The sequence below is a fragment of the Leptodactylus fuscus genome, chromosome 5, assembly GCF_031893055.1.
Source record: "Leptodactylus fuscus isolate aLepFus1 chromosome 5, aLepFus1.hap2, whole genome shotgun sequence".
NCBI classification, from domain to species: Eukaryota; Metazoa; Chordata; class Amphibia; order Anura; family Leptodactylidae; genus Leptodactylus; species Leptodactylus fuscus.
In genome coordinates this window covers 78,295,704-78,310,991 of record NC_134269.1, presented here as the reverse complement: position 1 = coordinate 78,310,991, position 15,288 = coordinate 78,295,704, and the positions used below count along the sequence as shown (strand labels likewise).

At 38.3% G+C, this 15,288-nt stretch overlaps 1 protein-coding gene across 1 annotated transcript in view; it reads left to right on the top strand.

The window, feature by feature from the left end:
- Window positions 1-15,288, top strand: part of WDR72 (WD repeat domain 72) — a 190,010-nt gene that overhangs the window by 32,321 nt on the left and 142,401 nt on the right. Inside the window, exons 4-11 of the mRNA XM_075273477.1 lie at window positions 611-689; window positions 1,497-1,668; window positions 6,461-6,537; window positions 9,169-9,288; window positions 11,355-11,500; window positions 11,862-11,955; window positions 12,945-13,086; window positions 14,720-14,965. Of these exons, the coding sequence (XP_075129578.1) occupies window positions 611-689; window positions 1,497-1,668; window positions 6,461-6,537; window positions 9,169-9,288; window positions 11,355-11,500; window positions 11,862-11,955; window positions 12,945-13,086; window positions 14,720-14,965 (1,076 nt within the window). The remainder of the gene's footprint in view (window positions 1-610; window positions 690-1,496; window positions 1,669-6,460; window positions 6,538-9,168; window positions 9,289-11,354; window positions 11,501-11,861; window positions 11,956-12,944; window positions 13,087-14,719; window positions 14,966-15,288) is intronic.

Here is a 15,288-nt window from a genome sequence, read left to right as displayed (position 1 = left end):
GAAAATACCATGAAATACATTTTTAATGCATTGAGAAATTTTGTAATCAAAATGTTGCAGCGATATAAAAGTGTTTGCAAGGACCTGATAAGGTCATACACCATAATGTTGTCTCCAACCTGCAAAGATTTAAAGCTAACATAAAATAATCCTCATGGTGGCGCTGTTTATTCTTAGCAGTAAATAAAGGTCTTTGAAAATAACATAGACACAGAACAAGACACGTGTTGTAAAATGTATGGCTGAGGTTCTGTGAAATGACCCATTTTCAGCAGGATGTAGTTCTGAAGAATGATACTTCTAGTGACACATTGATGAGACATAATGGCAGTATACCTACAATTCGTTTTATTCCAGGCATGGCCTTAAAGTTAGTCTGATGCTGGGCAGCAGGGTGTAATTACCTAAACAAAAGGGAAGACGTTCTCTATGCCATCTATTCTTAATCACCATGACGTTTTTTCTTCAGTAATCGCTAACAAAAATGCTACGTAAATGATAAGTGTTCTCTTAAATACAGTTTTTAAACTTAAAAATAAAACATATCAAGGAATTGTCCCAACCAACTAAATAGAAATGACAGCGAATAACTAAAGGTTATGTCTTACAGGGAGATGTGTGTATGGAATGTCAACACTGGCCAATGCATTGACAATGCCAAGCTGCCATATAGGCATACAGCAATTTGCGTAAGTATTGTGGATTGGTTGCAACATGTTTCCATAGAATGGTTTGTTAAGAACTTTAACTTTGATACAAAATTCTACTAGAGATGTCCCGAAGTACAATACATGTTGTCCTTGTTTTGTGACACTACATTTACTATTACTTCATCACATTTATACACATTTGGAATCTATTTTTATAGATGGATTTTACAAATAATAATAATAATAATAATAATAATAATAATAGAAATTTGATAGATTAATAGATAGATATTATGATGAGTGATGTGTAGATTTAGATACATTTACCTTATATGTCATAAGTCCCCCCATTATACCAATGTTATGTTCTTTCAACCTTGGTTTGAGGGTATCCTAAAGAGTTTTGGGGATTATAGCAGCAGACTGCGCTATTCCATACAGAATTCCATTCCATCCAGTTAAAAATGTATACATTTTTTTATAACATGAATACCTATTGCTGGAGGATTTCATTTTTGACCCATAGTAGCAACTGCCTAGTCACCATAAAAGCTTGGTCATCACTGAATTTACCTGTGGTCAGATATGGAGCTTTATACAGCGGTATTACTTAAACTGCTGCTTTTCAAAACCTATGTGTATATACAGTACCTTCTTGGGAAATCTGTATTTCTATACGGAATCGTTATTGTGTAACCTTCCAGTCAATAAGGTTTGTACAATGGACTATACTTTAGCATTATATAAGCTATTTCAACCCCATACTACAAGACTATGATATTCTAATATTCAGTTTTTCTTTCAGTAATAGTATTCTTATGTTTTTGTTTTTTGCTGATCTGATAGTACTACCATTGCTCATTCCGAATGACTGGAGAAGGCTGGCTGCTCTGCTGTGGTCACTATCAAGACATTCTCATTGTTGATGCAAAGACCTTGCAAGTCCTTCATTCTTTCAAGTCCCAGGGTTTGGACTGGATTCATTGCATGTGCATTGTACACTCTACCAGAATTCAAGGTAATGCAAAGACATAGGGATGCATCTATAAGAATAATCTACATTTGACCCATGGGTGCAGGTGTCATATATGTATGAGGCTGCAATTTCATGGCCAAATCAGGGTCCAGAATTCAAGTACTGCAGAGTCATAGGTATACATTTATAAGAATACTCAATGCCTGTACTTCTCCTAGGAAGCCTCTATGCAATGGCAGTGTGAATATTTGCATCCTCTGGGCAAACTTTTAGACTTGATATTCTTAATGTTCAGTGGGTTTAACATGTATAACAGATGTGAAAATCAGGACAATACTGTTAATATGTATCATCTCTGCCTGTTCAGGTACTGCACCACCCTCTGCTCGCATGCGGCGGTGAAGGCCGCGTGTGCAGTTTAGTTCCTTGCTTAGAGTTTTTGGTTGCACTGTGTGAACATGGCTCTAGTTATTTAATTGAATTTGCACCACACCCGTCTTCTGCCCTTGTCTGCCTCTGTCCATGAAGTAGTTAAATTTGGTCTTGCCCTGTGATTGACAGCCTACCTTCCTGTCAAGTCCAGGGCGGGTTCATCCTCCCCTATTTAGTCTTGGCTCACATTCACACTGGTGCCTGTTATTGCCTCGTGCTTGCTGGCTTTCTCTTGCTGTTAATTTACTTGTATTCTTAATCCTGACCTCTGGCTTTTCCTATTGACTATTCTTTTGGACTTTGATTTGGCACTGCATTGCTCGACTGTTACCGAACCCTGGCTAGCTGACCTCCCTTTGTTGTTGTTTGTCTTGTCTACGTTTTGTGTGTCACTTATACAGGAAGGGATCGTCTCCAAGTTGCCGCCTATTACATAGGATAGGGCCTGGCAAGAGGAAGGGACATTGGGGGGGCTTCAGCTTAGGGATCACTGTCTCTTGTTCCCCTTTCTCCAGTGTTCTCCACCAGGCAGCTACTGGGGAATTGTCATCTAAGCAATTCCCTAATATAATACTTATGTTTTTCGAAAATTGTAATACTTATATCCACCATTTGTATATTTTTCTGTTAGCTAGAACAGACTGGGTTTTTATGTTTGCAAACAAACTTATGAGTGGGCACAACCATCTATACCATCTGGGGTTCATCTCATGTATGCATAAAAGCATGATAATAATGAAACAGAATAGAACAGATCATACATGTAAATGAGAAGCTCAACCCAAAAATTATATGAAAAGTAAAATAATCTAATTTTATTGGCATGAATATATTAAAACCAATTCAAAAATAAGATGCATCTGAAATACCAAACGCAAATACACTGCCTGGCCAAAAAAAAAGTCGCGAGTGTTAATATTTAGTTTGGCCACCATGAGCACGAATAACAGCACGCATCCGTCTCGACATGAAGTCTATAATGTTCTGTAGTGTAGACTCAGGGATTTTGATCCAATTCTCAAGTATCAGTACCAGGTTACACAGATTCATTGGGGTGGTGAGTGACAGCGCAGGTTCCTTTCCAGCACATTCCAGTGTTTCGTGTGCTTCTCGTCGCACCCGGACACGACCATCACTCTGGAACAATGTGAAACGTGATTCATCTGACCACATGACCTTTCTCCACTGCTCCAGGGTCCAATCCTTGTGGTCTCTTGCAAATGACAGGCGCCGACGTCTGTTGGTCTCTGTCACCAATGGCTTTCGTGTGGCGACACAATTGTTGAGACCCATTCCTTTGAGTTCTCGTCGCATTGTTCGCTGCGAAATGTGTTGCTCCGTCAAGTTGAACATCTGTGTGAGCTCAAAGGTGGTTTTCCGGCGGTTATTCTTCACCAGTCGCTTTAGGGACCTACAACCTCGAGTTTTGAGTATAATCTTACGCTCACACTTTCCACGGTTGGAGGGGGGTTCTCCACCATCTTGCCATGCTTGTACGATACGCTGAACAGTTCTCTGTCCGATACCAGTTACTTCGGCTATCTTCTTGGTCGATTTGTTGGCCTGATGCAATCCAATGACTTGCCCCTTCTTGAAGGCACTAATATCTCTTCCTCTGGTAGCTCTTCCGTTGGTAGACATCACTTCACACCTTTAATTATAATCTGCACTTGACAGGCTACAGCTCAATTATATATATTCAAGAATATATGCAAATTCCTGACATGAACAATTCATAATTATATCTGGGGTGGAACGGTACCTTGTTGCACAAGGCGACTTTTTTTTTGGCCAGGCAGTGTACATATATAGTCTGTTATAAAATACAGTTTTATAAAGTCAGTTATAAAGGACAATGATATATATAATTAGAAAAATATGATAACGTGCTGGAGTGCTAGTGAGTATGTAAGTAATAATAAGCCTCAACCTTTCTCTGTTCTATAATATGTGCATGAATGTGAGGAATCTACAAAACACACTAATAAACAACATAAAAGAATAAAATACAATGAGTAAATCAGATTTAGCATGATAAGCTGACACTATATATAAGCACTATATAGCACAAAGCACAAAAGTCACAAGTAAATAAAGTGCTAATGCATAGTAGTGAAAAATAAACCGCATGGTGCATCAAATAAAAAACTCTATGCAGCACAAAACACCAAAGTCAATGATATTTCCACTGTCAGATAGAGCCCAAGGAGTAAGTGTAGATAAAATCCACACCCCTATCACCCTTAGCAGGACTTCATCAGGGATTTTTATGTTTAAAATGCTATTAATATAACATACATGTTATTATTATTATTATTATTATTATTATTATTATTATTATTATTATTATTATTATTATTATTATTATTGTACCTCATACCTATTATGCTTAGTGTATGGAGTATATTGAATAATTTCATTTAGAAATGCCATCTGCTTATTCCCTTACTTTGGCTCTATTTCTAATTGCCAGTTACCTTCAAGCTATTGCAAGGGGATTAGCTGCTAGGATATCTCACATATATTGCACACAGAAAGTAGAGAAGAGAATGCTCCTTAAGTCAGCATCAGCAGCAAGATCATATCGAACATACAATATATAGAGAAGTATTGACCAGTATGCTGATGCTGATGTTAATAAAGCACTTGGAGTGCAATAAAAACTTACTGTTTAGCTCCAACAGACTGTGTCTTTCTTTTCTCCCTCTCTCAGCACCTACTTAGTTGTCTACCCTTGCCTCTATAGATTTTTAGATAATCTGAAATCACTCTGAGCTGCACTCCTTCTTGCAAGACTATTTAAGCAGAGAGTTCAGAGTAAATGTCAGTTTAGGGCGAAGGAAGAGAAAAAGAGCTTGAAAACCTGATGATTGTTGAAAGCATTCTTTCCCATATAAGATATATTACAAAGTAGTATATATTCGCTTGTCCTATTGATTTATGCAAAGTTTGTTGAAGAATTAGTAACCAGTAGAGATGAGCGAGTAGTGTTCGATCGAGTAGGTGTTCGATCGAATACTACGCTATTCGAAATACTCGTACTCGATCGAACACTACTAGCTGTTCGAAGTTTAAGGTTCGATGCAGAACCAGCGTTGCTTGGCAGAATGCTATACATTCTGCCAATCAACGCTGGTTCTTCTCTTACCTTTAAAAGTCTTCTCCCGACGCAGCGCCCCCGCGGCGTCTTCCGGCTGGAATTCACTCTGCCTAGGCATCTGGCCTAGGCAGAGCCGACTGCGCATGCGCGGGCATGCCCTCGCATGTGCAGTCGGCTCTGCTCAGGCGTCGGGCCGGGCAGAGCTGACCGCGCATGCGCAGTCGGCTCTGCCTAGGCCCTGATGCCTAGGCAGAGTGAATTCCAGCCGGAAGACGCCGCGGGGGCGCTGCGTCGGGAGAAGACTTCAAGGGGAATCCAGCCCGACCGTCACTCATGGACTTGGTAAGTATAATTTTATCGAATTTTGCGTACCCCTAAAATGAGCATTTCCCCCCATAGACTATAATGGGGTTCTAAATCGTGTGTCGCAGTGCGGCTGTTCGAATCGGATTTCGAACCTCAGACATTTTAGTGTTCGCTCACCTCTAGTAACTAGTTATAATATATATCTAATGTATTTAGCTTGATTTAATCTATGTCATTTTGTGATGATACCTTCCATTTAATGTTTAACAGCACAAGAGATTCTATAGCAGAGCCTAAATGTCATTAGAATACTTTATGTATCAGTATACAATGTATCCAGTTCAGTGCTAGCTAAAGTATACAGTATATGCAACATAAAGTCATTTTAAATAGTTGAGCAGTTATTTCTGGAAACTGCAGGGAAGTTTTATGATATACTGTCTTGACTTTTGTCCCTGTATGCTACTTATACCATGAATAAGTGACATTGAGAAGTCAGGATACTGTGATTCCTTTGCTAAGCACCTCTCATAGAAAAAATATAACTTAAAATAAGAGTTTTGGTATGGTGACATGGCTCAGTTTTTTTCATGTTTAGCCCAAATTTCAATACCAAATATTTTAATGTTTTATGACTGACATACTTTATGTTACTTTACTTGCAATTACATAATGTGGGATTATCTTGCACAAAATTATAATCCAAAAAGAACATATTAGATGAGGTAGAATTAAAAATATGAAAACTTTTAAATCAGTAGGGAACCCTGTCATATTTGGTCTCCTGATATCCACGGAAAGCTACCTCTCGTCAAGTATTTTCCCTACTCTGGCCAAAGTTTTCCAACATGTTATTTTACTATATTAAGATATTATTATTGCTGTTTTTGGAAACATTTACTGTGTTCAGTTATAACCATTAATGTATGTTACTGTATATATAAATTATTCCTATACATCTGTTCTAAACAATTAATCCTACATTATGTTTTGCAGAAGATTCATTAGTTGCATTATCTACTACTGGGGAGCTGAAAGTTTGGGATCTCTCATCATCTGTTAACAGCATACAGGTCAGTAGAATTGTCAATTAAGCATGCATGAAACTGACATACTTAAGGTGGCTACAAACCTGCTAATTCTAGTGGAACCAACCAACCAGCTAATGTGTAATGCTAATTTGATATGCAGCCACCTGTCAGGCTATGACAGTAAAAAAAGGATTGGGTAAGTTGAAGTTCAACATGTCCAATCTTTTTTTTTTAACAGGGGAAATAGGCTGCTGATAAAAGGGCCGGGCATTGGTTTACTTGACTTCCTCTATTCAGAACACATACACACTGGCCAGGCCAAGCATGCATGTGTATGAGGAAAGGGAGGGATGAAAGGAATTCAACTGACAACTATTGTATTATGCAGTAACGGGCTGATATGAGAGCAGTAGAGCTAGCTGTCTAAATTGTTTGTTGTTATAAGTATATAGTAATAAGCCTCTTCCCCCCTCCCTCCTGTAACCCTACCCCTGTGTCCAGTCATAAATATGCAGCCTCTACAGAGTGTTTTTAGTTATATCTGAAGAAGAAGCTCAGAGGAAGCTTCGAAACGTTATATTCTGTCATCATTATGAGTTAGCCATTAAAAAAGGTATCACCTACTGAAGACTTGCAAATTTTTTTTTTTTATATTTTAAATCATACATGACACTGAGAGTTAGATCTCATCCACAAGTCAGATAGTGCTGAATTTGGAGCCCAGTAGCATCACAGAAACTGGTTTAAGAAATAAATGCTCCACAACCCAGTGTAAAATGACTAGGCAGAAGGATTTATCAGGAGAGTAAATGTCCTAGCAAAAGTCATTCTGATAGGTAACATCAGAGCCAAAATCAGAAGACAAGTAGATTTCCAGTAACAAACCAAAGGTCAGTCCAAGAGGTAACATCAGAGCCATAATCATAATACCAGTAACAAGCCAAAGGTCAATATAGAGCAGTCCAGCACAAATGTTCAGGATATAATAACCAATGTAGGTAGAACCAAATAACAGGCACCTGGCTGAGGAGTAAAAAGGTTTAAATAGCCTTCCTCAGCTGCTAATTGGCTAAGCCTAGAAGAAGCCTCAACATTGCAGAAGTGTCACAGGTTCACAATAAACTTAAAGCAACTTTAAGCAGCTAAACTGAGATTCCTGATATATTGGATGTGGATGCCTGTCTTGAGCAACAATTAATATATTTTAGAGGAGTAGGCTTTTACATAGAATGTTATGGAGAGGGGAGGGGGAGGAACAAATTGCTAGAATTGGCATACAAACAAACTGATGCTGCTAAGCTCTGCAATATTTTTAATAAAAGAGCTCTTTGACACTGCTGTATCTTTTAAGATAAGACTCTTCTATTGGACAGAGTGTGTCAATAAATCAAGTAATGGCCTTCTTCTTCCTCTCCCCTCTGTATAGACTTCTGTGTGTGAGGATGAGTATAGATATGGGTGCTATTAAAGATAAAAGGCTGAATGAATATAATGAGGAAGAGAAGCAGTCTAATAAGTGAATTTCCTTAAAGGGATTCTACCATTAAAAACATTTTTTTTTTGTCGTTGACACATTGGAATAGCCTTAAGAAAGGCTATTCTTCTCCTACCTTTAGATGTCTTCTTTGCCCTGCCATTCAGTTAAAATTCCATTTTCCGTTGGTATGCCATGAGTTCTCTCGCAGCACTGGGGGCGGGCCCCAGCGCTCAAACAGCACTGGGGGTGTCCCCAATGCTGCCAGAGAACTCTCTCCAGCGCCCCCTCCATCTTCATCTGGAACGTACGGAAAGAGACACAAATGAACGGGACGTTCCAGATGAAGATGGAGGCAGTGGTGGAGAGAGTTCTCTCGCAGCATTGGGGAGGCCCCCAGTGCTGTTTGAGTGCTGGGGCCCGCCCCCAGTGCTGCGAGAGAACTCATTTGCATACCAACGGAAAACGGAATTTTAACCGAACGTCGGGGCGAAGAAGACATCTAAAGGTAGGAGAAGAATAGCCTTTCTTAAGGCTATTCCAACGTGTCAACGACAAAAAAAAAAATGTTTTTAATGGTAGAATCCCTTTAATAGGATATGTTGCAAAGTTTGTTATATTGCACAATTATGATAAAAGATGTTTATTCCTTAAGATTGGTATGTAAATATTGCATCAAATGTGTAAGTTCCTACACAAATATCAAGGAATGGAAAACAAGGAATAGAATCCAACAAGTTCTAATTTTTTATTAACCTTATTAAAACGACTATACCATAAACTTCAGATTAGCAGTGGTGCAGTACCTAAAGCTGCCTCTTCTTACTGGAGTCACTCTGTCCAAGACCAGCTGATATGCAGGTGTCAGATCCTTGTAGATCTAATGTTGTAGACTTATCCTAAGGATACGCCACCAACAGTAGAAAGTGGTTTACCCCTTTAAGAATTGCATACAGTAAATCTATAGCATCAATGTCCATGATTCTAAATCTATACACTTAATTATAAAGCTTATAAGGTCCGCACTGAATGTTCACCCTTTCCCCCATAGTACTACGCCATGTGTACTATAACAATGTAATTATATAGACATCTACAGAACTGGTAAGGGCTTGTTTCGCATTGTTAATTGCATGGAATAGATGTGTAAAAATAAACAATAACTTATTAAGATTTTTTCAATGTTTTCTCATATATAGGAAAAGCTAAATGTGTATGAAACAGAATCAAAGTGTTTGGAGATGTCGAATTACTGCGCAGTGCGATTCTGCACGTACACAGAGAGGTTACTGCTGGTGATTTGCTGCAGATCCTGGAAGGTGCTGATCTTCTTATTATCCTGTATGTTTCTTTCTCTGTAACAGCATGAACAGCCTCTAAAATAACCGCTTGTGCTGATATCCATATTTTTCTCACTGTATGGAGATGTTAAATGTTTGCAAAGTGTCACTTCTCATCTTCATGAAATTACATGGCTGGGATACAAAATCTTTTATTCTCTCTACAGGTTGTCAACAAAGAACGTTGTTCTGTTTAGCACATTGCTTGCAAAACTTATTTTTTTCCTTTTTCAATAGAAGTAGTGCTGCTGGCCTATAACATAACCAGTGCTGTTTAAAGGGAACCTGACACAATGAAAATGTGAATTAATCCACCAGCATTGTGTTTCAGAATAGGAAGAGCTGATCAGATTGATGTAGTTTTGTGGGGCAGGGTTCAGTATAAATTGTAACTGATTCATTAAAATCCTTGCTTTTTCTTTGCTTAGGAGTCCAGTGGGCGGTCTCACTCAATGACTGGAATCTGTTACTGTATGAGTGAGTGTAGAGAACTGCCAGTCTTTAACTAGGACCGCCCACTGGACTCCTAAGCATAAAGAGAGCAGATTATAATTAATAAGTTATGTCATGCTGAATCTGTTCCCAAAAGCTGCATTAAATCTGCCCAGCTCTTTCTGTACTCTGGCAGACTGGATGTTCAGTGTTTTATGTACATTTTATGTTTTATATTCTATACAAACATAGCCTTATCCTGGGTTCCTTCACTAACATGAGGCCACACATCTGTAAAAACTGTGTTTTTTGTTATACTTTTTGCTCAAAGCCAGGAGTGGATGTAGCAGAAGGGAGAAGTATAAGGCTGGTCTTACACGACCATAGTGTATTTGCGGTCCGCAATTTGCTGATCAGCAACTCTAAATTTCATTTCCAAAAGTCATTCTGCAGACATCCCTATCCATTGGCATGCGCCCATAGAGTTCTATGGGACAGTCCACGCCGTTATATCCGTGACTTTGCGAACCTGTGGTATTCAGTGCGGACCCCGGTCATGGCACGACACACCACGGATAAAATATCCAGTGGTGTAAGAGGCCGCACTGAATACAATGTGTCCGCAATTGAGAACCCACAATTGTGGACCATTTGTGGACTAAACTTACTGTCATATAAGACCAGCCTAAGTGTTTTCTTTACATTTTCCATTGGTTTTGAAGCCACTCTTATCTTTGGTTTCAAAAAATGCTTCAAAATTTTCTGCAAAAAATCACAAATTTTCCACAATGTGTACCCTTAGATTTAAAGAAGATCTCTTGTTCATCAAGAATTAGTAGAAATGAGTGTCTGAGGCTAGGTTTTCCAAAAAACGGAAACCCAATCTTTATGCAGGATTTTTCAAGCAGAATCCCTGAACAGAAACCCAGCACTGGTAGGGGCAACATGGTGGCTCAGTGGTTAGTACTGCAGCGCTGGAGTCCTGGTTTCGATTCCTGCCAAGGGCAAACATTTGTATATTTTCCCCGTGTTTGCATTGATTTCCTCCCATACTCCAAAGACATACTGGTAGGGAAAAATGAACATTGTCTACCCTATAAGGGACTCACAGTCTACAAAAAAAACAGCAGTGGTGTGTATCCAGTCTGACAAAGATTTTTGGTGTTTTTTTTTTTTTTAATGGCATTTTTGCAGCAATTATGGAGCTAGATGTTACTTTAAAACCCATAGTGAATTATCACATTTTCTTAATATATCAGCCCTATAGTGATTACTTAGAAGTCATTGAAGCAGATTTTAGAGTCACAGCTAAAAGTTTCACTCTATTCTTTGAACTTTCCCTTAAAACTGCATTAAAACTGTCACAAAATACTATATGTAATTCCAATGTAGAAAAATTCTGCTGGATTCACTTCTGACTTTGGCTCAAATCTGCAGACGAGTTCTTTTGGTGTTGTGACCACCCAAAAGGTTATACAATGTATGGCTCAATAACTAGCAAAAAGAAAACAGCTAAAATAAAAAGAGTTTTAACTAAGAGCATGTGACTAATATGTATATTGTAGTGCTCGTAATGCCTTAACCTTCACTATTACCATTCCCTTTATCTCCAGGTCTTTGATTACTGTGATTTTTCACTTCTCTGCACTGATGTTTGTAAAAGTGGCCAGAATTTTGCTGGGGGGGAGTTCCTAGCTGCTAACCGACTTATCATCTGGACACAGGATGGGCACAGCTATATCTACCAGCTGCTGAACAGGTGGGCTCACACAGGACTGGTGTATGATAAGTCCAGGTACAAAGTAAGCTGTTTGTAAGTGTATTGTACAAAATCCCTGCTTGTCACACTTGATCAAAACCCATAACAAAACCCCTTTGACATTAGAACATTTGGCTTGAATTTGGCACTCTTCAGTCTTTATGTGAAGCAGCAGGAGATGAAGAAATAAGATTACCCATGTAGAACGTGATTGGGCAGATGGTGCTATGATTTCCAAGAACACAAAAGTAATTAGTTACCATCTTTGCAACTTTTCTTTTTGGTGGTAAGAATTTTAACCCCGTCAGTCACCTTTTTGTTTGATGTCATTTTAAAGCCTCATGTTGCTTTCTTTCTGCAGTGGCCTTTCTAAAAGTGTATGTCCGGGTGATGGAGGATTACTTAAAGAAATAATCACCCCTCACTTGCTGTGCTCCACAAGAGTGACAAAAGAGGTATGTTTTTATCTACAATATGCAAAAAATAATCACGCAAATACTTTACTTCCGTGAGGTTAATTCATGTCTGCTAGACCCAAAATTAAGGTTAGGGTCCCAAGCATTATATCGACTTTTTAGGATGTTTTGGGTTACATAAAGAAGTTCAACAAAGGAGGTGGAAATAACAAGGGAGCCTTTTATAATACAACCACATAGCAGATGAATTATTGTAACATGCAGGAAAACATCCATTCAAAGGATGCAAAAATAGTTAAGAAAGAGGTTAGAAACAAGGCAAACCGAATGGACGGCAAGCATGTGACACATATGACAAAGCAATTACAAGTTGGCATTATGTAACTGTTCGAGGGGATCTAGAGACCAAGGAGAGGGGATTGATATTAGAAATAAACAACACAAGATTGTTGTGACTATAGCAAAATCCTGTATAACAGCTGTGGTATATGTCGAAAATGCTCTTTATAATTTTCCCGACATTAATACCCTCATATACTGTGGCAACGGCTTTCTGTACAGTGGTCACATATGTAACCAGATGATTTATATCAAGAGCAAGAAGAACATGGATATCTGCAGGCCTCATGCAGATAAATGGAATAGTCACAAACAATTCTGCAGCAAATGTTCTGTGCCAACATATGTCCAAGCTGCGTAATGGTGTAAGTTGGTGTCAAATCTATGGATGCGAGGCAAATGATATATCCCCCAACCCACCTAATGACAGGAGACTGAAAGAGCAGCATAAACAACAATAAAGATATGAATAAAACCACCATATATCAGAGAATACAGATAGCAGTGCTAGTTGGTGGAATGCCAGCTACCTCTTATTCTCTACAAACGTTAAAGATTATTTTTACACCTGAATGGCCCCTTTCAACATGAACCGTAGGTAGATTCAAATATTATATGCAGAAGGCAAAGATTCTGGATTTTCATGAATATTAAAAACAGTTTGTTATCTCTTTGTTATATCTGAACAGAGCTCTTCATGTACTATGGGTTTCATGAATGAAAGGAAGGAACCATTTTATAAAATACTGTACTCTGGTGATTCAACTGGGCAGCTCAGCTTCTGGCATATCCCTGATGTTCCTGTGTCACAGTTTGATGGCTCTCCTTTGGGTAAGATAGATCTTTTGGTACATCAGTATTAGACTGCTCAGTTTCCCAAAGCACGAGTTTTCACTGAGAAATACTCCCAAATTGTTTTTGCAACAAAATTGTCTATAGTATAACTTAAATGTATAGTTGTGAAATTGGTTCTCTAGAGATTATAACAGTTGGTACTTTTTGAGATCTATTCTGCCTACTCTAGAATGGATAGATGACTCCACTGTATACATTTTCCCATACTTTTTTTTTTCCAGTTTTCCAGTTATATTGTAGATTTAAAGAAATTTTTCCAAAATTAACACTTATCCCATGATAGGTGAAAAGTGTATAATCTTTGGGCATCACCCACCACCAGAACCCCACTAATAATCAAAATCAGGGTCCAGTGCTCCCCATTTGAACAGACCAGTGAATAACTATGCACATTTCTGTACATTTAAATCGATACTATGGGACTCATAGTCTTGTGATTGGTGGGAGTCACATTGGATTCTTGGACAATCCCTTTAAGTATTGGTCCGCTATAGATTATATGGTTATTTTAGCTGATTTTATTGCAAGGAGGACTAACAGGGTCATAGCTGACACATACTCTTTGGGGGTAAGTTCATAAGGTGTAATTTTAAAAGAGGAATCCGTACCAAAAAAAAAAATCTCCCTGCTACTCATTTTAATGGTAGGCAGATGCTTCTTTGTCTTCTGGCTAAAAACGAAGAACTACTATTTTCAGGTGGGTACTGGCCGAACGTCCTTTTGAAATGAATGGAACTTGGAAATCTTTCTGCTAAGAGCAGGAAAAATTCCATTGAGAATTTTGCATGGGAGATTCCATCACAAATTGTACCATCTGAATTTACCCTAAAACTCTTCTTACCAGCAGGTCTTTGAGTAACAATGTGGCAAAGTGAGGTTAGATTGAGAGATATTGATCAATATGTTTTGAACATAAGGCCGATAATTGGGTACCCCAGATGAAGGGTTTTTAATAAGGTGAAGTGGTTACTTGCCCAGAAGAAAGCTATATGGCCATATATCACCTTTTTTTTATAAGACATAGAAAACAAAAAAATGTCAAAGGACCAGATTTATTGTTCTCTTATATAACAGCAATTAAAACAGAATAAAACTTCCATGATACTAAAGATAGAAGAATAGAGACCATACACTTAACAATGTGTTCATTCAGAAAGAACATAAACTAGCACTGTATGTTGTAAATATTCTACCAAGAAGACAAATATCTGGCCAGTCCTTTCTCTAAAGAAATTTCGATGATGTAATCATTTGTCAGGGATAATGGTGGCAGTCAGATGTTATCACCAGTTTATCTAGACTGGTCCTGGAGTTGGCAGCACACTTCAGATGAGTATGTTACTCAGTTCAGTAACAATAGACATCTCTACTAGGAGACCTGTCTACAGGCTTATTGTTTAACTAATAACATATTTCATTGATAGTTCTATCTGAGAAGTGACTGAGTTCAGCAAATATTGACCTGACATCTATTCTATAGATAAGAAGTTTCCAAGATAAGGACTACAATTCATTATTATGTTCTGGATAGAAGGGATTCTGTGCCTCTACCAGAAATACACTTTGATTTAATAATACCATTGATATGTTTTTTTTTTTCTTTTTTTAGAGATACCACTAAAGGTAAATGTGACGCTTCAAGAAATGTTTGACAGACATAAATCGATGTCTGAAGGAATCATAGATCATCTATGTACCCCCAGTGAAGGTGTGGCATTTGCCACAGTCACGGCATCCCTCTACATTCCCAGCCTTGATAAGTTGGTGTGTGGCTGTGAAGATGGTAGCATTGTTATAACATTTGCATTGCATGCTGCCAGAGCCAGGCTTCTTCAGGACCATCCGCTATTAAGGGGTAAAAATTATGACAACATGACTTTAAAGGGTTATTCCTATCTCAGTATTTTGGCTTTATCCATAGGATATGCTGTAAATGCCTAACAGATGCAAGTCCTACTTCTGGACCCACATCCTCATAACTCCAGTGGAATTGCATATGTAACCCTCTCCATTCACTATTGAACAGATAGGGTCCCAGTCTCAAGATAGAAGCTAGTACCAGAGGTGGGAACCACATCTTTAGGTATTTATGGCATATCCTATAGATTTAGCCATAGGTAATGAGATGAGAATACTGCAATGTAATGTTAAAAGTAAAGAAGAAACCATATTTATACA